The 26,674-nt window shown below is 35.5% G+C and overlaps 1 protein-coding gene across 2 annotated transcripts in view; it reads left to right on the top strand.

Annotated features, from left to right (window-relative positions):
- AGPS (alkylglycerone phosphate synthase) overlaps positions 1 to 26,413 on the top strand; it is a 55,997-nt gene extending 29,584 nt beyond the window's left edge. For both annotated transcript variants that reach the window (XM_070932058.1, XM_070932142.1), the window contains 10 exons: positions 1,983 to 2,110; positions 4,219 to 4,270; positions 5,780 to 5,856; positions 7,004 to 7,116; positions 10,990 to 11,059; positions 11,877 to 11,938; positions 13,044 to 13,133; positions 13,971 to 14,070; positions 15,013 to 15,070; positions 22,703 to 26,413. In XM_070932058.1, the coding sequence (XP_070788159.1) occupies positions 1,983 to 2,110; positions 4,219 to 4,270; positions 5,780 to 5,856; positions 7,004 to 7,116; positions 10,990 to 11,059; positions 11,877 to 11,938; positions 13,044 to 13,133; positions 13,971 to 14,070; positions 15,013 to 15,070; positions 22,703 to 22,824 (872 nt within the window). In that variant the 3' untranslated portion in view covers positions 22,825 to 26,413. The remainder of the gene's footprint in view (positions 1 to 1,982; positions 2,111 to 4,218; positions 4,271 to 5,779; positions 5,857 to 7,003; positions 7,117 to 10,989; positions 11,060 to 11,876; positions 11,939 to 13,043; positions 13,134 to 13,970; positions 14,071 to 15,012; positions 15,071 to 22,702) is intronic.
- Positions 26,414 to 26,674: the final 261 nt, after the last annotated feature.

Here is a 26,674-nt window from a genome sequence, read left to right as displayed (position 1 = left end):
ACTATCTAACTTCTATTTGAATACATCTAATAAAATCAGGTGTACTACCTCTTTGGATAACTGCTTCCACAATCAGTCTGGCCTTACCTTAAGTAAGGTTTGCTAATTTTAAAACATTATCCTTTCTGCAGCTTAAATCCATTAGTTAATATGGCCTCATATCGGGTCTATTCAGTGGAGGCAATGACATATAATGTCTTAATATGACAGATATTAAAAGGAAGTCCTAATCATTGACAGAAAAACTAAAGGAAAAGGCAACAGAACATCATCTGACGCCACTAATTTTTTTTGTCACTTACTAAATGCAAAGTAAAACTTTGACCAGAATTTTCTTCTCAATCTTGGTAGAAAATTACAAATTTTATGCATTTTATATGTCAAACAAAACACAGAAGTCTTAAATCTAACACTATATTAAGGGCACCTAATTTAAGATTTCCATTTGCATAAGACTCAACCTGTATAATCAAGCTGAAAAAAAATGTTAAAATACACTTAAAAAAGAATATATTTTAGAAGTGCTTTATTAAACGCTACAGTTAGTCCTTGACTTAATAACCACAGTTGAGCCCCAAATTTCCATTGCTAAGCAAAACAGTTGTTAAGTGAGTTTTGTCCCATTTTAGACCTTTCTTGTCACAGTTGTTAAGTGAATCACTGAAGTTGTTAAGTTAGTAACACGGTTGTTAAGTGAATCTGGCTTCCCCATTGATTTGGTTCATCAGAAGGTTGCAAAAGAGGATCAAATGACCCTGGGACACTGCGACCATCATAAATATATGCTGGTTGTCAAGCATCCAAATTTTGATCACATGACCACAGGAATGCCGCTATGGTCATAAGTGTAAAAAAGTCATAAATCACTTTTTTTCAGTGTTGTAATTTCAAATGGTCAGTAAATGAATAGTTGTAGGTCGAGTACCTGTACTGTTATATTTACTGATTTTATTTAGTACAGATAGAGTGAACTCATCCTAGATATTTTGCCTAACTATGGATAGTGTTATTCATAGTTCAGAAATGTTTGTCTATACATTTCCTTATGGATAAATTCTTAACATAATGGCTTTCAGAAGCAAATCCTTAATATGTTTGATGAACCAAATAAATATATTGAAGAATAATTAGAACAAATTAATGACTAGTCAGATTTTCATAACTCTCACCTGAAGTGACTTGAATAAATAGCAGGGTTCAGAGATTATGCAAAATCATGCTTTATTTAATCATGGTTTTAACAAACTATGATTGATTACACTTAGCCATAAAGTACCATTTACAAATCACAACTGCAAAGTTCACTTACTGTATTAAACCAGAATAAAATCATGATATATGTATCAGCCCACAGCCACTGTATTCATGTGGTTTCTAAGGTTGATTGGATTTTGAAACAGACAGTAATTTATTGGGCGTCAATATACTTTTGTGAACTCATTTGCATAGACCTGCAAATGTTTCTTTCTGAAATATGTCTATCTTTTTCTTTGTAGTCAGAAGTCATTTCCATTTTAAATAACTTATATTTGCAAATAAAAACATATTTAGATGTTTTATTTATATCAAATAGTGTGAATTATTCTCGTTTTAATGAGTGCTAGAGCAGTACTTTGTGCTGGGTCCTTTCACAAATCTACTTCACAAGTTGAGTTTTAGTTACTTTTCAGAAGATTAAATAACAGCTTTAATATTGTTTTTAAAAATTTAGTCTTATAATATGCTATAGTGAGTAAATACTATTATATTTGGAAGGCTAATCCTCACAGTTTGAGAAATACTGCATTCCCTGTACATTACCATTTGGAATTTTAAGGATGGGAAACATTTAAAGAAATGAACTACACTATTGTGTGGTTTCCATTTTTTAATGACTTTAAATAATATGTGGAATAGAATTTTGGATATTGGTATGAAATCATAAAATTCTCTATATCTTTCAGCTGCAATAGCAAAATGATTATTTTCCTCTTTTTATAAAGGAATCCTTGGAGTGATAACAGAAGTTACAGTAAAAATTCGACCAGTCCCTGAATACCAAAAGTACGGCTCTGTAGTATTTCCAAACTTTGAGAAAGGGGTGGCCTGTTTAAGAGAAGTAGCAAAGCAGGTAAAGTAATCTTGTCTTCAAATTGTATTTAATTGCACTTTTTAAAAAGCTGCAGTATCAAGTGCTTTCACTAGATGGCATGCTTGTGCCCTACTCCACTTGCCTCTCAGGCTGAAGAATATGTTTAAAACTGCAATTCAATAACCTAATCAATTCCAAAGAGGGCATTAGTCCTGAGTATTTTAAATCCAATGTATATCAAATCAAACTAATTAAACCTAGATATAGACTATTTTCATGTAATAAAAAAATGTGATTGTTCGCATGTTTGGAGAAGAGTTATGTTACTTAAGTGTAGTGGCATCAGTTATTTTATTGTGGTTTTCCCCCCAAATTATTAAACTTTCTATCAGCATTAAAAGGGATATAGAAGGTGTTTTCTTGTATTTTTCAAAAAAACAAAACAAAACCCAGTTAAGAATATTTTTAAAAATATTTTAATGTATTTAATTATATTTGACTAGAAAACCCCCCCAAATCCCTTCAAACTCTGTTATTCTGATAAATCTAAGGAATTAAGAAGGAAAGGGGATAAGCAGGCAAATTTTCAGAAGTAGAAAAGGCTTTCCGTTTATTTCCATTACATTAAAATCAGTATTTTTCTTATAAAAGCCTAGTTAATATAATTTTGAAATAGAGACCTAATAAAAATGTTAAACTGGAGAAACTTCAAATTTCAAGCAACATTCTTATTTTAAAATCTAATAGTGATTCTTACTTTTTTTAAGTACCGTATTATAATCTATAATGGATAGGTAGTTAATACATTGTAAACCTGTAATCTCCCAGACTTTTGTTTACTTCTTTATATTTTATTCATTTTTTCCTATCTTTTTTTTTTCATTTATATTCCTTTCAGATATCTAATTTAAAAAAGGCTAATGCCCTCTCTCTTTCCCCATTTCTTAATTTTCTCATAATATCAGATCTTATGCTATTCCTTGAAGCCACAGGGACATTTTTGGAGAAGACAGAATACAGGACATGAAACAGTCCATTGTACAAGCACACTTCTACTTGTTTTTCTATTTGTTTATATATATATATTGATACATGCTTTATCCTTTCTCCTCTCTACTCTTGAACGGCACCGTATTCTATAAATGCTCAAATCTTCCATTGTCTTTTCATTACTTTTATTCTTTATTTGCTCTGGTCATCTTTTGACTATTTTTAAAGTATCTGCTATGTACCTCTGATTTTACCTCTTTGTGTGAAATTTAACATCTAAGCACATTTTCTCTTCCCTGCCTTCAATTGCAATTCCAGGCATCCTACCTAAAACCTGCTCAAGGGAGCCACCTAATTCTCTAGGGCAGATTTTACAGGGCAGATTGCAGAGGGGAGAGCAAATTACACACAAATATACATTTTACTGTTTGGCCAAGGGAAACTGGTGGTTGAATTCATCCTTCAGATTTAAGCAACAGGGTTTTTCTTTGCTATCACATTTCTGAAGTGGTTTTTGACCTGTTACAATTAACTTGTATTTATGATATGGCATTATATTTTAGAAAGTTGAGTGGTGCAGTGGCCTAGAGATGGAGCTCTCACCTCACAATCAGGAGGCTGTGAGTTCGATCCTAGATAGCGGCGGTTAGTTCTCTCTCTGGGCACAATGAGTAAATATCAGCTGCGAACTCTGCATTGGCAATAGGAAGGGCATTCGGCCAGTAAGCACTCGGCTCCATTCAGTTGCCCTGACTCCACCCCGATGCGAGGGATTACGGAGTCATTAAAAGATCAAAAAAATATATATTTTAGAAAGTATTCTCCTCAACCATGTGTAGTTAAGTGTGGTTCAATACAGTATTAAAAATCTTTTAAAGTACTGCATCTCAGATATATTTGAATATCTGCAATTTATTTAAAAGGCCCAATATAACAATATATTATGGTTCAAATTTTAAAAGCATTAATCTTGACTCCCTGTGTTGAGGAGGAATTATTGAATATCTTTTTACTGAATAATGAAAACCCTTTGCAGAAGTTCTGTGTTTAACAGTTGGTCAGACAGCAGTACTTATTCCCATGCCAGGTTTTTTTCAGGCGCATTGATATAATTTAATTTGTATGTTTCACCACTATTCTTTATTCTTTCCCCATAGCGATGTGCTCCTGCATCCATTCGCCTGATGGACAATGTACAGTTTCAGTTTGGTAGGTTTTTAACTAAACTTTTAGGAATTGTTTTGGTAACCAGACCTTCCTTAATTGTAAGTAGTGAATTGGAAACAGCATCCAGGAATATACGGTCTATTTTTCCTGTACTTATTTCATGTGCTGCAACTTTCTACTGTCTTATCCATCTGATGTTAATCATCATAGCTCATTTTTGCAGTCAATATTCAAAGAACTATCCAGGTTATCACAAAATGACAAACATGAAGCGTGTGCTCTTGTAACTGCAGTAGCTATTGATACCTACCAACTTGTTTTTTTAAGTAATTTTTTTTTGCTTTAAAAAAAATGTCAAAAACCACATACAATACGCTTGAGTTCTTAGACACATCCTAAATTGTTCTTGAGAACTTGGGTAAGCTTCCTTTGATGTTAATCTTGGTAAATTGTAACCCAACATTGCAGTCAGGAAACTAAGACATGATGTGTAAGTTATTCTCAGTTACTTACTACCGTAAAGAGATAGCCATCACTACATTTGTTCCAGCATTTACTGTTTTCTCACCTGTTAATAACCAATAAGTGGTTTCATGAAATTCAAATGTTGCTAAAACATGCCAGGACTATAATATTGATTTGTTAGTTAGATTAATTGGATTAAAATTTCTTGAACAGCTAATTGGGACAAGTACTTCATCATGCAACAAACATTTTTTTAAAAAAAGTGCAATCCCAACTTTAGTCACAAATCAATTTATAGGCTTTAAGAAAAGAAAATAAGTACTACTTGGAGCAAATGTCCTATGAGAAACATATCATGCTGCTGGACAATCCTCCACTTTTAAAAAGCTCTGTTAGCATTAGTATTCTGTTGGTAGGGTTGCAGTTGCAATATTCTATTCTATATGGCACTTGCAATATTCTAATCCCTCTTTGTATTTTGATGTATTTGGTGAGAGTTGGTGAGGCCTATCATGATTATGGAAGAGTATAAACAGGGTGATAGAAAAATTCCCCTCTCATGAGAAAAGGCAAGGCAACAAACAGAAATTCCCCAAAGAGACGTCCCCAAGTGTAGGAGCAGCAATCATGGTAAAAGCCAGTTCATTAAGAGCCTTAAGGAAGTAATTGAACTTAGCTAAAGTTCAGTGAATAAGCACAGATTGCCCTAAAATCTTTTACCTTATGCTCAGTGCTGTTTGTGATTCCCCCCCCACCACCACCACCAAAGCCCTGAGAATTAAGTTCCACATTCTTTGTGTGCTTGAGTCTTGAAAAGGCTACCATACAATTATACCGGAGAATATAAATCCAGGAAGTAGGTCAGAATGATGTAGTGTATAACTTATATATCATGAAATGCTAGATCAAAAAATAGTATTTTATGCAAAAATGCTTCATTTCACCCTATATCTCAAAATTTCCTGGGTTTCAAGTACATATGCATGCATCCAAATAATTAATGTATTGCATACATTCCCATTATGCATATCTGAATTTTATTCATCTTTCTGGTGTCTTACAATATCTTTTCTCTTTCTTGGCAAGGTCATGCCCTTAAACCACAGGTTGCATCTATTTTTACATCACTACTGGATGGGTTGAAAAAATTTTACATCACGAAGGTATCTAATCTTAATCTTGCAATACAAAAAATACACATTTTAAATATTTTTGTGTTTCACAGACAGTAGTTTTAGTATGGATGACAGTTTGATAGCGATGGTTTGCAGATGAACAAAAACGCATGTGTTTTGCAATCCAAAATGCAGTTATTTTGAATGGAAAAATGTTTTCAACATCTCATTCTAATTTAAGTTACTCAAACTGTTTTGAGTATTCCATTTTAAGTGAGGTGATATGGTTGGAACTTAGGATGTTAGGATGTTATTTTTTTAAAAAAAAATTGTCCTACCTGCAGCAGACCAGCAGGAAGGATGTGCTGCTTTGGCTTGGGCTGCTTAAAGGGTTTTCTGGGGTGAAGTGTGGACAAGAACAGCAGACATTTAAGGAGTGCATGGTGCCCTGAGGAAGCCATTATAGACTAGCTGCCAATGGAGACTGATTGAAGTGTGAGCTATAGAGATGGAGAGTATTACGAGGGACTGTTGAACTCAGGACTGAACTGGTGCTTTTCTTGAAGTATGATTGGGATCTAAATTATGATATCCTCTATAAACCCAAGCTTTAGTTGGGTTTGTTTTTTTAAATGAGCATAATTTGAAATGTTCTTAAAATGATTTTCCCCCAGAACAATTTTATAACCTGTAAAAAACACATTATTAGCCTTGTAGATAATCCAATATTAAGCATACCATAACTCCCTTCCCCCAAGTATTTGGAACTGAAGTTAGCATCCTCTTTACCACTGAAACCCAAAATGGGGGAAGGAGGTAAGTTATAACATGAGATAGTGATTGATCCCTTTTGTTCTGCATTTCCATGCCAATAGAAATGAAACATTGGCATCTGCTGTCCCTGTTATTTTCTCTAGCTACCAGGCCTCTTGTTATTTCTGGATTTTACTTGAAGAAATATGATGTTTGTTGGTATTTGGCAATTGAAATTATACTTTAGTTTAATTGAGCCTGAAAAACTTCAAAAACTGAATTCTCAACTTCACTTTTTTAAAAAAAAGTCATGTCATGCTTCTTACTTTTGAAATTGATCTTATCAAAAGTAATATGAAAATGAATTTAGTGACAATAATAACGGAGATCTTGCTGTCCATATTACAATAATATAATTAATGCAGGTGCTTTCTTTCCACAGTTCAAAGGATTTGATCCCAATGTATTATGTGTTGCTACGTTGGTCTTTGAAGGTAACAGAGAGAAAGTCCTCCAGCACGAAAAGCAGGTTTATGATATTGCTGCAAAATTTGGGTATGATTTTTAAAGTTTTATTACTGCTACTTTTCATTTATTATCCTAAAACCTTTTCAGAGTTAAGTAGAGCTGGCTGGACCCTTGGATGTCACGCATTTTTCAGTTATAGAAAATGAAAAAGTGAGAACAAACAAACATTGTTGTGAGTCTCTTTTTAGCTGCACATATTCAGTAATTATGTTTTTATAATAAATATTGCAAATATTATTGCTATTAGTTTGCCTAAGCGTGCATTTTGGCAAAGCCATAACTATTACAACAAAATGTAAATACTTATCTTACTCAGCTGAAGTCATGTCTGTTTATAATAGTTTTCTTTTTCTAATTTTTAAAAGTAACTTCTGATACTAAATGAGTCAATATAGGGAAGGAGAGTAATGTTTAGAGATTAAGGTATAATAATGTTCATTATTGACTTACAGCTGGAATGAACAAGTCTGTTTTAAAAAGGAAATTGTCTGTCTTTAATCAACAGAACTTGATTAATTATATATATCCCACCTCCTGTCACCTATTGCTCTGTGCTGTTGCAAGGAAACAGAAAACATTTCACTTTTATAAGCTGAGTAATGGAAGGGTAATTTGTGTCCAGCTAGTTTGATTGATTATGGGTCTGATAATGAAACTATGGTGAAGATATTTATTCAGATTACAACAACTTTATTTTCCATTTAAGAAAAAAAATAACAGCATTGCTACTGCTAAGAAGATCTTTTGTTAACTTCAGTTCTTTTACAGGTTTTGCTAATAGCATTCTATTTTTCAATGTTATTCTATAAAAGGATTATTCCAAAACATCCCCAAACATTCAGATTCAAAGAAGTACGGTGCCTTTTGAAGTATTGAAATATATATACATATACACACACACATACATACATACATACATACATACATACATACATACATACATACATACATTTGTTTTCTGAGGTTTTTGTGGGTGTTTGTATGTAGGTCTTGGGTTATTCGGGTTTTCTCCTGCGTAAAATTGGAAGTGTCTTGGCGATGTTTCAACGAAGTCTCATTCGTCATCTTCAGGCTGGTGTTTTCGGCTTCGTGCTTCTAGGAGCAATGTGTGATCGCAGCTGTTTCTTCCTTTTAACTGCCAGTGGGGGTGTGAACTGATTGGGTGGGAGCTTGGCTGTGTTCTGATTGGGTGGAGGTGTGTTCTGATTGGTTGGAGACTTGGCTGTGCTCTGATTGGATGGGGGGTTGGCTGTGCTCTGATTGGATGGGGGTATGTTCTGTTTGGGTGGGGGCTTGGTTGTGCTCAGGTTAGTCTGAGTTGCAGTGGGATTTGAACTGGTGAGCTGTGTTGCTGTTGTTTGGCTTCGCGTTATTGACAAATGAGTCCCTAACACAAAGAATGACACCAGACCCACACTCACGAAAACCACACAGGATGTCACCACCACACATCCACACAAAAAGCAAACCAAAACCCACACCGATGATGAGGCATGACCACAAACCAGAAGCCAGACCACAGCTGCATCATTAGCCACTTTAAACCCCTCCAATCCATACATGAAGCAAACTGACACCCACCATGAAGATGTGGCATGACCACGAACGCGAAGCCAAACAACAGCAAGACAGCTCACCAGCTCAAATCCTCCTGCAACTCAGACTAACCCGAGCACAACCAAGCCCCCCCCAAACAGAACACACACCCAGCCAATCAGAACACACCTCCACCCAATCAGAACACAGCCAAGCTCCCACCCAATCAGTTCACACCCCCACTGGCAGTTAAAAGGAAGAAACAGCTGCGATCATACATTGCTCCTAGAAGCATGAAGCCGAAAACACCAGCCTGAAGATGACGAATGAGACTTCGTCGAAACGTCGCCAAGACACTTCCAATTTTACGCGGGAGAAAACCTGAATAACCAAAGACATGTATGTATGTATGTATGTATGTCTTCTTAAGTTTTCGGGGGTGTGCATATGCAAAAAATTAAAATCTCGGGTGTTTTCCTGTGTCATTGTAAATAAGTTGGTTAAAATATTTAAAATTCTGGTTAAAATCCCAGCTTATTTTAACCAGAATTTTAAATATTTTAACCAACTTATTTACAATGGCGCGGGAAAACACCCGAGATTTTAATTTTTTGCATACACACACACACACACACACACAAATAATTTCATCATCAATTTGCAATTAAAACATGGGCTATTCTACCAATTTCTTGCTCCATATCCTATCTACTCAATTGTGCTTCGCTTTTGGCCTGAAACTACAAAATGAGGAATAAGATAGCGCTTTTATTAGTTGTTCTAGCTACTGATTCTGTACAGAAGCCCCGTATTGGTTTTTCTTGTACACTGTCCTTTGCACACTGTGTTCTTTGTCACAATGCCAGAGAAAAAGGGAGAAAATGCAGCCAGCTATTAAAAGAGGTTGTTATACTTCCCACCAGGCAGCTGTTAACTCGTGTCTGGCTATCACTTTATCAAGCTGCAGACCCAGTTGGCTTTCAGGTTCTTGCTCCTTTGAAGAGCCAGTAACAGCAGAAAGAAGATAGCTCCATGGCATCAACCGTCCCCAAGCCAGTTTAAACTGCCTTTCTTGTTGCATGTAATCAAACATGTCGCTAGCAACCTACTCCCCTGACTCTTCCATAGAACAGTGCTCATTAGCACCAACAAGTGGAGTCGAAGCAGCGTCCTTTTTAAAAACAAACCAAAATGTTCCTACTCTGAGGAATTTGACTAACTATCATAAACTTAATGCAGAGAATTGACAGGATGCGGCAAAAGGGTGTTTGCGAGTACCACAATATCCATGAGATAAATCCCCCTAGATAAATATTTTATTTGCCCAAATCTTACCATTCTTCAATACCTGAGAATGGGCTTGTCTGTATGTGAACATCCAATATCATCATTTGAGGGCTAGAAAAGTCTGCTTTATTGCATATATATCTTGCCTTTCCTCGCCATACTTTTAAGGTAGTTAAAGTAGCCTATGGGAGAAGGGAAGGGGGCATACGTTATCCTTGCAAAAAAACCAAAAAACCTTTTGAGTATTCAGAGACCAGTTGACAGAAAGGGAATTCTGAAACCTGAAACTTGAATTCAGGTTTCCTGGTCCAACCTCACCACTATACTGTGTTGGCAATCTTTTAAAATGATTTTTCTCTAAATCCTGCATAATATTTTTTGCCAAATAGCAAAAACCTTTGTCCTTTATCTTCTCGGTATTGTGTGGAAGTATCTAAACAGTGCAAAACTGCAGGCTTCCCATTTCAACGTATTGTAACGATGGACTTGGTGTCACTTGAAAATCCTATGTGTGTAAATGCACATGCATGTATAACTTCTTATGTCAATTATTATATCTAGAACTAACCCTAATCTATATAAATTCTAGCAACTAAAGTACAGGCAGTTCTCGACTTACAACCATTCCTTTAGTGACCATTCGAAGGGACAACGGGCCTGAAAAAAGTGACTTATGACCAGTTTTCATACTTACATCATTGCAACAGCCCAATGGTCACATGATCAAAATAACAGGTGCTTGGCAACTGGCATGTATTTATAACAGTTGCATTGTCTTACTGGGATCACCATTTGCAAGCTTCCCAACCAGTTTCCAACAAGCAGAGTCAATGGGGGAAACTGGATTTACTAAACAACCATGTGATTCACTTAACAACTGCACTGATTCGTTTAACAACTCTGGCAACAAGTCGTAAAATGGGACAAAACTCATAACTGCCTTGCTGAGCAACAAATATTTTGGACTCAGTTGTGATCATAAGTGGAGGACTACCTGTACTATTATTATATCCTCAGAATGGCTAGTGTTGACATTTTAGAGCTAGAAAGTAATATTTTAATATTTTCAAATTGCAGTGGTCTTGCAGCTGGAGAAGACAATGGACAGAGAGGCTATATGATGACATTTATCATTGCTTATATTAGGGTAAGTTTATTCTACTTTTTGAACAATATATAAATATATAATTTTCTACTCTGCTTAACCTGGGAAAGCTATTGAAGTAAAGCAAGAAAAAATCCTGAACTGATTCAATTCAGAAATGCACCCATATTTCAGGGCTTCAGAATTCTTGGAGATACATATGAACATATGCTATTAAAATGTCCCTTGTACATCGAATGGTGATTGAAAGTTGCTAACAACTTTAATTGGCATTGTGACCAAGAGGCCATTACTCTTCTTTTGAGGACATCACTTTTCAGAAACCTCTAAAAAGGCTGATTTTTTAAAAAGTAACAAGAAGTAGCTATCAGAAACCATCTGGTTCCTCCTTGTGGTATTGTTAGCTATTAATTTTCTCAGGATTTTCTTGCAATTTTTATCCTTTTACTATATTTATTATAATGGTTTTTCCCTCTTGTGTTTGGTTTTAGATAGTAAATACATATTTACTATAAATTACATATTTACATCTTTGAACTTTCAAGGTAAAATACTCATGGAAATTGAATTGTTTTGCTTCTTTTTTGTCTTTGTGCTTTATAAAATTATATAGTTTTACAATGTTGCTTATATTAAGTCCATGATATATATTACCCACAATTTGATAGGACAGGAATTTGAAACTAAGTTTCAGATACGTTTTCCATACTCCTGGACTGAGCCTAGTCATTTAATTAGCTAAATGCAGGTCTGTTGCCTCAGTAATACCTTAACTATTTTCAGTTGCATATTTATACATAGTAAATACATGAGTCTAAGATGGAATACTAATCCAAGGCATTTCTGGTTTCTTAAATAGGACCTTGGCATGGATTATTATATAATAGGAGAATCATTTGAAACATCCGTTCCTTGGGATAGGTAAAATCAAAACATTATTCAGTGTTTTTTTTCTGGAAAATTTGTTTAAAAGTGGTGGTTTTAGGTTTTAATGATCTAAGTATTTTGTAGAATATAAAGATTATTTTTGGAATAGTAAAAAAAAACTATATTATTTGACAGTCCATGTGAAACTTATTTTAGTAATACATCAAAGGTTCTTGATGAAGTAAGGAAACCTATTCATTTGGCTCCTAACTTCCCCATCCTCCAATAGAAGAACAACTTCTGCCATCAGGCACTTTTTGAGCCAATGGAAGATCTTGTTTAAAAGAAAAGGGCAATCATCATCTCTCTGCTGATGCCCTTATGAGCATAAGCATAGTTAAATACGGATTTAATTTAAGATTAAATTATAAAAATATTACACAATACCCAAAACCTTACAATTAGAACGACTTAATTAAATGGCTTTATTGATACTATCTTCTAAAAACCTCCTAAGTTTAGTCCTATAACTGGTCTTGTGATTCTATTGAGAAACTATTAAGTTGGCAGTTCTCATCTTTTCATTTCTAATATTTGTTATGATTTTGTCATTTCCCAAACAAATTCTAATTTGCAAATGATTTCCATTATTTCCAACATATTATCAATTAAGGCTTTAAGTTATAGGAGACTGCTCTAGAACTATTCAGAACTTTTTGATCTTGTGCCTTTCAAGTATACATTATGTACATTTGGCTTTTACAATTAATATAATCAAATTTGTAACCTTTACTTGGTCAACTGGTTCTCCTTACCACATTCAGAGGAATGGCATCTGTAGAGCCAATATAATTTCCCTGTGGTGGAAAAAGCCCTGATAAAGAGGCTATCCATCTAGGTCTTAAATTTAGGGAGCTTTAATCAAGATAAAAATTATAACATGTTTAAATATAATTCCAGTTTCTATTAAATGTTTATTGATTATTTTGTGGCAATATGTACATTTAAGAACCAAGCAGAATGTGCAGGCACATAATGATCCAGAATTAATCCTTGTATTAGGTTACAATAAATCCATTCTTATATTGGTCATAAAATGTTACCAATGAATATGTTAAATAATTTTGATTTTTTAACCTTTGTACTATTTTATCCTTAGGGTTGTCGATCTGTGCAAAAATGTAAAGGAAAGAATGACAAGAGAATGCAAAGAAAAAGGTGTTCAGTTTCCACCATTTGCTACCTGTCGGTAAAGCATCTTCATATAAATTAAGTTCTAAAATGGGTTGGGCACCCTATAAGTGATATGTAGGCCTATAGTGTGATCTTTATCGCCCCCAGAATCTTTTTGAAATCATGTCATTATAATTTTGCATCAAAACCCTAATGCTATGTAGCCTTATTTATTTGGTGACCAGTTTTTGTAAAATAATGTAAGATGCCCACTTGCATCAGCTGAATCTCCTAATTGCTACAAAGAAAATTAAATTACAACAAGCCTTTATCTTGTTTATAATCACCACATTTTGTCATACAAAATGTAGTGTGCACTTAATCTAAATCATCACTAGTCAAAACAAGTCAAGGTTTCTAAGTTATAAGTATGACCTTTGCTTTTCTCTGTTGATCAGACTGAAATTTTAACCATAGTTAGTTCAGCTTCAGCAGCATTGTTATCCCTATAATGCAGTGTTTTCTAACCTTAGCCATTTTGAGATGTGTGGCCTTCCCAGAATATCCTGATGCTGGCTGGGGTACTTTAAACTTAATAATCCAAACTTAAGAGAGATGGAAATACTTGAGTTTAACTCTTGTTCTGGTTCACACATTATATTACAAATTTGCTACTCCTGAAGAAGAAATTCTGCTGGTTTCCCCACCCCTTGTATATAGCTTTTGCTCTCTCTCTTTTTAACTTAGTAAAATGTTGCATTGGGAATGTAAAGTCCTGCTGCTGGAAATTCTGGGAATATTTGTACAAGTACATCCCAGTGTTGCCATATCGTTTATTTTTAAACTGGACTCTGCACAAGAATACTAAGTTATTTGATCTGACATGGTGTTTTTTTTTTCCCAAATAAAACAGGGTGACACAGATGTATGATTCCGGTGCGTGTGTCTACTTCTATTTGGGCTTTAACTACAGAGGAATTAGTGACCCTATTCGGGTATATGAAGAAATAGAGGTAATTCTACATATTTAATAACTTAAATGTTCTACAAAGTTAAATGTGAAACTGGCTGTTTGATAGCTTTAAGGAGATGTTTATTTTTTATAACCTTGTTGGTCATCTGTTTCATCGACCCTGAATTTCCTGGTGGTTCTCCCATCCAAGTTCTTTTCAAGTTGAACCCTCGTAAGTTTTTTTCCCCAAGTTCTAACCTCATTTCTATTTTTTTTGTAGCCTCTATTTCCCCCATCATCCAATTAAGACCATAATTTTTGGTTGGGATGCTTTTCTAGGATATTTGCAGAACTCTAACGAAGTTTTTCTTATTAGCAGAATTGGATGGAATAAAAGTGAGGATGAATATGTGCTAACATTTGCTATTTAATTACACTTTTGATACATATTGCAACTAATATTATGGTTTTTTTTTTTGGTTTTTTTTTAATTTGATTTATATGCCGCCCTTCTCCGGAGACTCAGGGCGGCTTACAATGCGTTAAGCAATAGCCTTCATTCTTTTGTATATTTTATACAAAGTCAGCTTATTGCCCCCACAAACTGGGTCCTCATTTCACCTACCTAAGAAAGGATGGAAGGCTGAGTCAACCTTGAGCCTTGGAGAGATTCGAACCAGCAGAAATTGCAGGCAGCTGTGTTAATAACAGGGTGCACTAAACCCCTGTACTATCAAGGCTCTTTACATTCTATGTTTACATAGAACTTCAGAATGAAAATGCTTTGAAAGGAGTTGTTTTCATTTTTATCAGGGACTTTTAAAAACATTTTGGAAACACGTCTCTCAAAAGGTAAATTGCAAGTAAAACTACTGTCCTTATTTAGGTGTAAATAATGTAACAAACCCTTCATTTATATTATATATTTGCTGATGACTAAATGAAACATACTATTTTGCCTGCTTGAACAAATGAATAATTTAAATTACTTTATTCCTTTTAGACAGCAGCTAGAGATGAAATCCTTGCTAATGGAGGAAGTTTGTCACATCATCATGGAGGTATTGTTACAGATCATACTTTTAGTTACTCACTGTGTAGCAGGGATTTTTTATTCATATATCTGTAAAAAGAGAAAAGATACTCCTGTATAATATAGCCCAATTAGACTGCTTAGCATCATTGGCAAATAAAACACTCATCATCTCTCCTGGAAGCTTATAGAGTGGCTGGAACATAACAGGTGAACTAACCAGTTTTAGAATCTGTCAGGCATGTTCAATTAATACACAGAGAGACTTAAGAGAATTGTACACTTATCTGTCACTGTGTGAAATGCTTTGTATTTAATACTCCTGTAGAAGTAATTAGAGCAGTGGTTTCCAACCTTTCAGGCTTGGTAGACTAGCGGAAGCAGCGGGGGATAGAGGGGATGGTTACGCGCGCCCCTCTTTCACAAATGCAGCTGCACTTAGACACACGCCACTTCCACGGCCTGGTTTCAAATAGGCTGCAGCCCAGCACTGGGCTGCAGACCGGGGTTGGGGACCCCTAAATTAGCTGCCAAACAGCTGATTGGGCGGTTGGATTGGGCTTCCGGAATAACGCCAATCAACTGTTCTAGGTGGCAGGATTCACTGCCATTTGGCGGCGAAGGCAATCAGTGGCGGCAGCAATCCCCACCGCCTAGAAAGCTATCAGCGATATTCCAGGAGGCCGATCCAACAGCCAATCGGTTGCTCCGCAGCAAAGGCTCTAGCGTTCCCTGGTGACAGGCGGCAGCGGCAAATGCCACTGCACCAATGCCCTTCCACCCACCACAATATTTGCTCTATAAGACTCACAAACATTTCCACCCACTTTTTGGGGGGGAGTGCGTCTTATAGTGCGAAAAATACGAAATTTATTTCTCATTGTTTGTTTTGGTAGCCTCATCTTAAATTCAGAATCATGAGAGAAACCTTGCCAAGCATAGCTATTCCAGAAAACCCTTAATTTATCTTGTACATAGTTCTTATTTAGAGGATAGAAAAAGGAAGTGGAAGTAGCTGGAACATTGGGTGGGAGAAGGATCATATAATGCTGAAATTCTTGATTGTAAGGGAAAGTAAGACTTAGAATTTATGTCAGGCCTATCAAACTGGCAGCCCACGGGCCGGGTACTGCCTATGCAGGCCACACCCACTCCAGTTCCGCAAAGGCAGAAAACATCCTTATATGGCCCGCAATACGATTGGGTTTGACACCCCTGATTTATGTAGTCACTAAGTGTTGAAGAAAACTATTCTAGTGAAAAGGAAAGTAGAAGACAATGAAAAGGCCATTTTGGCTACACAAAAGGTTAGTGAAAACCTAATGATAAAATAAGAACACATTTAAGAAAATGGGAAAGGGGGCCAGGTAAAAAAGGAAATGTTGAAAGAACTGTAGTGCTTCTGTCAGGCAAGTGTAAAGTTAAACTGAGATGACTTAGCAAAGGATACTAAATAACGAATGGGCTTAAAGTGTTTTCAGTAGAAAAAGAAAAGAAAGAATCTAATTAGTATTTGCTCAGTGAAAAGGCAAAATACCAACAGATAACAAGGAAAAGACAGAGCATCTCAACTTCTATTTTGCTTCAGTTAGTCCATCAACACAGAAAGAAGGAAAAAGTAGGAAATTAAGAATGGGGCATGATTAAAGATTGAAATTTCTAAAAAAAAAAATGTGCATAGTTTGAATGACCAAAGTCCTTCCAATTACCTTAGGAAAAGTTATTTATAAGCCATTCTTTTTCCAAGTGTTTTATTCACAAGTCCAATGTTACAGGCAGAATTATCAGCAACTGATGCTGCTTTTAACCCAACATAGCCCAACCATTTCTATTCTCCCTTCAACTGCTTGAGTCAAATATTGCTCTTGCATGGCTATTGACATTAGAATGCTCTCTTTTTTGCTTAGGAGATGGCCATAACAGTTTTCATAGATATTGCACTTGAAACAATATTAGTTGGATTTGTCTTCTCAATGTTCAGAAATGGGATATTCAGCCATATTGTTTTGAAAAAAGGGGTCTTTTTGGTTTTGAAGCTGATTAATCATGTGGTCCAGCAACTTCCACCCTAATTAAAGATTCAGATTTTAATTATTACAGTTCTAATTCTTCCATCCTGTGGGTTATGCTGATGTTTGAATCTCTTTTACAGTATACTGTATGGCTCATGGTTTCTGTACTAATAATTCATGCCATATTTAATGGATTTCATTTAGAAATTTAACAGCCTGCTGTGACTGGAACTCATTTTTCATGTATAAGATGGATTTCTATTTTCCCTAAAATCCAGAAGACTCGCCGTTTCTTTCATAACAATATATCTGACAGAAGTGTTTTATTCCTGTTAGCAATTCCTCAGCATTCTCCCCTTTATGTGTCACTGATCAAAGAAAACTCCTTAATCCCAACATGTCCCTCCCCCAAGTCACTTGGCCTATATCTTTCTAGTGCTTTTTCTGTGATTCTGAGAGAACCTTTTAAACAACTTGTACCTGTTCCCATAAACTGCTGAGCTGAAAATCTGTATTTCTAATGGCTGCCTGTGGGTGGGGAGCTTTGAGCCCATGTCTTCCAATGTATAGAAGTAAATGATCATCTGCCCAAGTATATCAATAATTAACTTATCTGATTTCTTGTCAAAGCTGTTGTTGCTCCTGACAGTATTTCATCATTTACTTAATGGATGCAAACCCCCTGTCTTCAACCTGGATTACAATGATACATTTTCAAGACTAGCATCTCTTTGTTATAATGGCCAAATGAACGTTGTTTCCTGAATGCATATTTTAAAATGGTGTCTTCAATCCACCTATGTTGTTTTTCTATATCATTTTGCTCTCAAAGGGAATAATTGCTTATGAGATCTCTGTCCTCCAAATCCCATCATAGTACATTTTACCAGGCATACTGCTGTGGTGTGGATAGACACCTATCTTGGATCTGGGCTGTGCGTGATATCCATGCAAAGGGCAATGCATGCTGTTGTCATGCAGTTCCCATTCACTAATACTGCTCATCCAGGTAAACATACCTGAAGTTTGTAGGATGACAAAGGAGATAGGTTGTCTCTTACTGCATTTCTTGCAGCGGTTGCTGGTTCTTTTTGTTTTGCATATTCTGCTTTGTATTGCTTGGGAACTGAACAAGAAAAGCAGGAGGCCTGAACAGTTCCAAATTAAGAGCTCAGTTCTAGGATATTCCACTCGTTTGGATAAAAAAATAAATGTGAAAACATGGGTTCCCATCTAAAGATGAGCAATTAAAGATGAACAAAATGTCCCTATAAGGATATAAGTCAAGAGTACTCAGAAGCAATGCTCTAAGTCTGCATTGGTTCTGTAACATTTCTGAGCAGATATCTCACGATTTGCTACAGACTGGATATTGGAAATCTCACCATGAATCTGAAATGTCTTCCTGGGCAGAATGGAATGAGAAGCAAGCTATTGGGACCAATGATTTGTGGCTGCCATGTTGAAGTGGCATTCACGGGAATGCCTGCATCGGCCTTGGAAGCAAATATTGAGAGCCAGTAGGCAGAATCAAAGGGAGTGTCTGGAATTGATCTAGAGAACAATTGAGCGGAGCAGGCAACCAGCTATGATTTGGGCTTTCATTTCTCTTGCCCTGACCAGTTGAAATAAATTATAGCACCAGATCTCCATAGTACTAGGTTGCCTGTCCATGAGTTAAGCTATATTAATTTGTTATTTAAGCAGAAATTTAGCAGCTAACAATGGCTGTATTATTTATGTAACTCATGTTCTATTTGTGTCTATTACTTATTATAAAACTAAGGATATATTTGGAGACAAGTTTAACAAAAGAATATTGCATGCAATAGTTATAGAAGCTAAGCCTTAAAACTTTGACCAAAGAATTGTAGTTTCTTCATATTTTGAGTCTGGGATTAATACATGGCTCCCTGGCAGAGCATACAAATAAACTTTGAATTTTGTATTTTCAATACAAAAAGGCATTTCTGTAGTAGTTTTATCAAATACCATGTATTAAATTCCCACAGTGACTTTTAATACTTATTCTGAGCTGCAATTTATGATTTGGGAGTAAACTGATAGTATCCTTGTTTATTATTATTTACTGACCTTCAGGCCTTACCATGACATTCTTAGTGTTTCTTTTTGTTCCTGCATGTGGAAGGGAGATTATTGATGCAATTCCTCTTCAGAGTTTGCCCTATAATTGTGATTAATAACAGTTGCTTTCACTATCCCGAAACAGACAGCCTGGTTTGTCTGCCTACCACAATCATCTTGTGATAAATGGAGCTATTTTAACTCTAGTTTTGTGTATCAAAGAAAACAGATGTAGTCTGGGACTTGAGGCTATAAGGAATATAAAGCATGTTTAACTTAATCTTCATAGTACTTACTGCTTCTGTGGAAAGAAGTAGACAGTTTATACCAAAGAGTCTCCTAACAGTCCCTTTTTTAGGGGGGGGAATGAAAAATAAAATCTTGAGAAATTCGCCTCATGAGAAATAGTTGCCCTTTGCAAATAACTTTGTTGCTTTCTTCTCAGTATTTATTTTGTGTATAAATATATCATTTAATGTTAGTTACTTAGGATTATTTGAAACCAGAAAAGGGAAACATTTTTATTCCGCGGGAAAGCATTGTATTTTGAAGACAAAATTTGCAGAGAGATTAGAGGACATTTCCAACTTCTCTTGAATTCCCTTCCATTATGCTAACCTTCCAATTGCCAACAGCTTTGGAAATGCAGAGGAGGAATTGTGAGAAGTGCAGATTTTGCATTAATGAGTCTATTCAGTATTGGTGGGCTGGTCACCGTTGTCATTTGCTTGCATGTGTGTATCTGTGTATTATAGTGCAGTAGTTAACACTCATATTGGGGCTGTCCATGTTATTTAAATTTAACAGTCCACTGTAATATACCTAATGTGTTAAAATAAGTATCTTGAGATACACTAGCATCTTTGAGCCTAGATGAATAGAATAATCAGTTGGAATAAAAATAAGCAATTAAAACTCTGATAGGTTCTTAAATATTTCTACAATATTCAAGATAGCTTAATCTTTCACATTTGTATTTGTTTCTGTTGATTAAAAATGGTTTGATTGATTCATTTAGCAGTTATCAGCTAGGCAGTATTTTTATGTGTTTATTGAAGAGATGTTCATGAATATTCACTTGCAGTTTCAAGGTCTCAAGTAAATTGTTATTCAGCTATGTCACTGAAGCAAATCCACTATAGATATTAAGAGGCTGGCTGAATGGATTGGTAAAAGCAAGCATTTGCAGTAGCTGAGAAATTAAATACTGCAGAATAAAATAATGCGCTTTTAGGTCTTTCAATAGACCTAAAAAGGTCTTAATTAAAATGAATTAGCTTGAATAAAAGCAGTAACTATAAACTTAAAGCAGAATAAAGATTAAAGATTCACAGTAAGAGCGTTACGTATGTATGCCTGTTAATATGTACATCAGCGATTGCAATTAACAAATAATTTGGATATTTAAAAACCAGTGTTATATTTACACACTATGGAAAATAGGCAAAGTAGATTGCACCTTTTACTGCGAGATACTCTGCCTCATGAGTTCATGTAGTCAGGTGGTGCTTCTGTTATTTTATCTGAGAAACGGCTCTATATTTTCCAGGCAAAATAAAATTATCTTTTTTTTAAACGACACCTTGCCTGGTTATACTTGCAAAAAAGCAACTGTGGGCCTCTAACACAGTGAAAATTGATATTCGGGGTTTGCAGCTTTATGCTACAAATGGGTTAATTTCTTTACCAAATATGTTCATAAAAGACCACCGGTGTGCGCTGCACAGCTTTTTTACTTTCCGGTTCGCTAATCAAATGTATGTTAGATTTATTATTGTAAAAGTATAAAGCATAGAAAATGTGACAAGATAGATGTGTAAATTATCATAGTGACAGAACTAATGATGCAGTCCAAGCACCTTCTGTTTTCCAGCACTCGGTGAGCAACTTCATTAAATATGCAGTGGCTGTTTGGTGGCTGCTCAGACATCAGTTCAGTCCCTGGTGGAGTCGCATTGTTGTGGAGGTGGGGAAAAGGCAGGCCTGCTAGCTGTTGGACATCCTGCTGTGGTTTTAATGTGCTCCAGCTTGTTGGACCAGTTGTTTTCAGTCTTTTTTTGGACAATTACATCTATATCCACAGGATACATTCACTTAAACAATATTACAGATAATGGAGTATAGTGGCTTAGACTATTCATTGTCTCTTTAGCTCTGGTTGGCACATCGATGGCTGAGAACGCACTCCTGGTCAGGCTTCCCTTTTTTCTTTTTTTTTTTTCCAGAGAGCTTGGTGACAGGCTGATATTTGGCAGGGGAAAGAAACAATAATTCTCTGTTCTCAGTTGGTGTTCATATCATTCATTATTTCTGAGGCAATTTAACCAGCTACCTCAAACATGGGACTTCCTAGTTTAGTTTGGGGGGGGGCAGAGGGAGGCATCTAATGCAGCCAAGACAAGAGGCATTGGTTGCGACTTATTTTTTTTTTCATACAAATACTTGAAGCTTTTGATTTAAATTCATGCTGTATTCAGCACCTGCTTCAATTTATTCAATCAAGGATTAACTGCTGTTATAATACTTGCTTAATGATAGAACTGATGTCATTTAAAACAACTGTAGTTTTGTGACTGTGTGTTATAAACTGTCAAGTTTATAGTCATATTTATAATTTTCTAAGTTGTGGGAGGAAACCAGCTTGGGGTAGTAATTAAAGGCACACAGCCAGCTGGGTGACTTGGGGCCATTCGGCTTTAGGAAGAAAGCAAGAGCAAGCCACTTCCAAAAAAATTACAGGGACTTGTCCAGGCAGTCAGTAGGAGTCAAGAAGCCCCTCCCTTCCCTCCCCCCCCCCCAAAAAAAAAAGTTATGTAAAGATAGTGACAGCTGGCAGTAGTCTTGGATGCAAATGTAATACTTAGATGTAGGTTAAACAATGCCTAATATCTATTAACCCATTTAGCTGTAGTATTATTTATCTTATTATTTTCTTTACTCCCCATTTTATTGGTATTATTGTTATTGTTATTATTATTTGCTTTGCATGCACATTAAGAGTGTCTGTACTGGAAACAAATTCCTTGTGTATCTATTCACATTTGGTCCAATAAAATATTCCACTGGGTTCAGAGGAAATTACTCCTAAATATAGATACAGATAGAACTGCAGCCAAAATCTGTCACCCTACTTTTGAGAAATGTGTTTTCTTGTTTATTTGATAACCGGAGTGTTTTTCATAAAATAACTTTGTCTAGTTCATTATAGCCTGTGCATTGTTTGTTTAAAACAGAGTACAGAGTTCTCTACTCAAATGTAAATATATGCTGCTTCAGTTTAATTGTATTTAATGCAAAACATCATCTTTGCCTAAACTTGATCTAAATTTCACACTTTGTAAAGAGAAAAGGCAGTCTGGAATCCAGGTTTCCTTTGGGAATACATTGAACTTAATGAGCTTGATAGTCTGGTGGGCTCAATAAATCAAATAAAGCAAAACATTTCTCATTTTTGAATAAAAGCATTTATCACCCAGTGTTTGTTCATTCATGGCCATAAGATTAATTGGTTCCTGCTATTATGGTGAATATTAAAGACACTTTTTGTTGTTTTTTTCTTCCAGTGGGCAAGTTACGAAAACACTGGCTGAAAGAATGTGTATCTGACGTTGGCTTCGGGATGCTGAAATCCATCAAACAATTTGTGGACCCCAATAACATATTTGGGAACGGAAACCTTTTATAACCTTGTTACTCTCCACACTGAAGTACCGGAAAGAATAATGTTTGACTCTCATAGCTTTTCCCAGTATCCAAAAATAGCATGGACTTAGTTTCAAAAGCTTTTCCTTCCCTGCAAATTTTATTGCTTCTTTCAATTGCAGAGTGAAGACTGTTCACATGCAATCAGTTCAGAGTATAGTTAGATCCATTCAATTGATAACCTATTTGGATGGCTTTCCTGCTGTAGGTGCTAAAATGTTTGAGAGTGACCCTGATGTGGTTGGAAACTTTCTTGCTAGAAAAGCACTTTGGGGAAGCAGATGAAAAATAGGAGTATATTTAACTGAAGTACAGTTTTCTGTTGAACAGTTAAAGCAGATAGAAGCAATGCCAAGCTGCAATTGGAGAAAAAAAGGTTGATATTTGGATAGGAGACAAAACATGCTGATACTATTTTAAAAAATTAAATGTTTTTAAATCCTCTTATCAACCTTACTGAGCCAGAAAAGTAAACCTTTCTTTCTCAATATTGGAATTCATTGTTACATAAAATGTCAAACTTCATAATCGGTCTTCATTTTATTTTAGAGGGCAACTTTTCGTAAGAATAAAAATAGTGCTATTAGTTCTAATCCTCCAATAGGAAAAAAAAATGAAATTTCAGCCTTTACAAATCAAAGCAATGTTTAAGTTGTTTACCCACAAAAACAAAATACCAAGCTTCTAAAAGTATCCATGAGCATTTAAATTAAATGTATAATGTAATATTTCACAGGATAGTTAAAACAATGAAATGGGTCTAGAATTTTATTCGGTCAATGATAGAATAGAATCTCCTGAGCAAACATTCCTTTTGGCAGAAAAGTTGAAGGAAGGGATATTATTTTATGCTAATCGAAGAGCCGCTCCCTAGAGTTTGTTATTCTTACTAAGCATGCCTAAATCAAGCTGGCTTTATTGGGACTAAACTGTTTTACATGTTACACCCATCCAAATCCATTATTGTGAAATAAGGAGATTTAATCAGTTTCATTGTAAAGAAGCATATATAAACAAAAGTACTTGAAACATTTTTTTAGCTTTTATTCTGCTTTGATAACAAAATTGAAGTTTAATGTACACATTTAAATATGTAGCTAAACTCAGAAACATGAGTGGTATCTGGTCCAAGACAAAAATCAACACATGTTCAAATCTTAAAGATTGCTATAGCAGATGGCTTAAACATACTTTTAAAATAGGCACCTACACATTATTATACTGTAATACTGATGGCTCCTTACCATGGTTACAAAATAGGCAGCCATTTTTCTAAATTTAATCCACAGAAATAAAATTGTATTCAGCAGAGATTGGCTATTTGGATCATTCCATCTAGTTGCCCATTGGTCTCAGTTAAGATTTTGTCAGCCAAAGAGAGAGGTGCTCAAATACTCTGTGACTCCATCTCCCTTCTTCAAAGTAGACTCTAATGAAGATGCAGGGGACTATAGAGAAGGGAAGTACAAAACTGTTTGTCAGCAGGTGGAATCCAACTGGATTCCAGTTAAAGACGGTCACATATGTGCATTAATTTTTACTTCTGAGTTAGGGTAAGGTATCCTTACCATTACTAGTTTAGTTTCTTACCCATACAGGGATACATGGAGGATTTGGATTTTGTTTTTGTAGAGTATCAAATATAAACCAAATGTGTGTTACAGGGAATAAAGTTGCCTTTTTGATAGAATTAAAGCAGAAGTTAAATTTCCTGGTTGTCTTCTCTTGTGACCAAATTTATGCTATCCCCCAAATTTCTAGTCTCACTTAAGGTGCTCAATTGGTTTATTTTACTGGTGGGATTCTCTTAATCCTCTCTTTCCTTAGGATGCACAGAATTATATACTTTGCAGATATGTTCCATATCTTTATAGCTAAAAAGGAGTGTTCAAATCATGAAGTATAATCTTGTGTCATGTGGGTACAGTCCTATCAAAGTAATTGTGAAGTCACAAAGGTAGACAGGCTTTTGGAGAAAGACACAATGCAGATAACTGTGAACAATGTAAATTGCTTTACTTATGCCTATTTTGCTAAACCTTTTTTAATTGTTAAATCGTTTGGAGTATTAGCAAGAGTTACTTGTAAAATATGCACTAGCTGAATGCTAATTTTGAAAAGTGATGTTCATTAAAAAATCAGAAATACACCAAATAAAGAAGCTGTTGCTTATCTTTTCATGGCATGCCGACAGACTTGTGAAAGCTATATATCGGTAGATGGCATATTTAATTTTTCTCCATTGCTGCATTGTAATACCTTGATGCCCTTTCATGAGAATCCAATGACCAATAGAGTCAAAATTATTTATTGATGAAGTTGCAATATTTTTCACCAGACATCCAAATATACACAACCCTGCAGAAGCCAAGAGGGTAAGGAAGCTCAGAAACTTTTTCCCTCATGGAGCAAAACTGCTGGAGATGGAATAAAACCATGTATGGTGCCCATGCTTTTGAGGGTCTAATCATAGCATGAGCACTTCCCAGCAGGTGCTCTTACCAAATAATGAAAATGTTTTAAACAAGACAAGATGCTTAATACAACGTTGTGATAACTGCTCAGGACTGCTCATGGACAGGATGAGTGAGCCTGGAAAAGTGCCTTGCTGCTTTCAGACTGGTTCTAGCCCTGTTATGGGCTTTTTCCAGACACTCTCAGTGAGGACTATGGTAGGCCCTGTTGCAGGCTGCACTACACATTTCTTTGATAGGTTTCAAGGTAACTGAAGTTAGGATGAAAATTGTAAGAGAAAAGGTCCATTTTGATACCCCATGAGCAATTTTGGGGGGGATTCTGCCTGAAATACCCTTTAACATCAGTTTTACAGGATCAGCTTTATATTAGTTAAAATGTTTTCAGTGCCACCCTGATAGAACAAGTTGCCCACTGTTCACAGTTGCTTCCAATTCATAGCAAGTAATGAGATGTAAAGAATTAAGACAACTATGTCCCACACAGATGAAGGGCCTTGGATCAAACTGTGATTCCCCCATATAATGAGGCAAATGAGGAGGCCTTTCAAAAGTAGATTGTGAAGAAGAAGTAACAGAAATGGACAAGAGGGAATCAACCTTTTGTGCCTGGAATGTAATTAGTTAGATCTGGTTTTCTTAAGATATGCAGGAGAGGGCTTGAAATTCAACATTGTAAACCAGAGTATTGGTATTTAGATCTTTCAATGGCACATGTTTGTGCACCATTTCAGAAATGTTGAATTTAAGAAGAATGGAGTTTTGTGGTTTTCAGTTTAGAAAACCAGTTACTTAGGAGTCACTTTATATTAAATGTGCCTATATTAGGGACTAAATTGTTACGTTAAATGTATCTCTGTATTTGCCTTGTGGTGGTGGTTTTTTATGTCGCAGTAGGGTGATTAGTTTGGGTCTGGATCATGGCATAAATGGGAGAAGAGCAGGTGTTTTTTTTCAGCCGACCTTCTTGATTCAGATTGAAGCCTCAAATGGGGTTCCAATAAAAAAAGTTTAAAAGCACATCCATGGGTACATTTAATATAACATTTTGGGGTTGCACATCAAATTAAAAAGTTAATCCACTATATTACTAGCTAATGAAAGAATTGAAATTTCTGCTAATTATGTAGAACATGTTGATCACGTATTGATAAGTTAATTGTACAACTACTGTTACAATGTTGACATTATAGTTGCTTATTAATAAAATGGTCCTAAATGTTCTCCATAAATTGATTAAATTAATACATTTTCAAATGGTTTGTTGTTTCTCTTTTATTGAAACATTTTAACTAAATGTCAAGTAGTGATTGAAGTTATTGGCATCTTAGGAGGATAGACTTTGGGACAAAGGATCAA

The sequence above is a fragment of the Pituophis catenifer genome, unplaced genomic scaffold (genome assembly GCF_029215685.1).
Source record: "Pituophis catenifer annectens isolate HBS135680 unplaced genomic scaffold, rPitCat1.0.hap2 SCAF_1, whole genome shotgun sequence".
In the NCBI taxonomy this organism is placed as follows: Eukaryota; Metazoa; Chordata; class Lepidosauria; order Squamata; family Colubridae; genus Pituophis; species Pituophis catenifer.
This window is presented reverse-complemented; position numbering and strand designations above follow the sequence as displayed.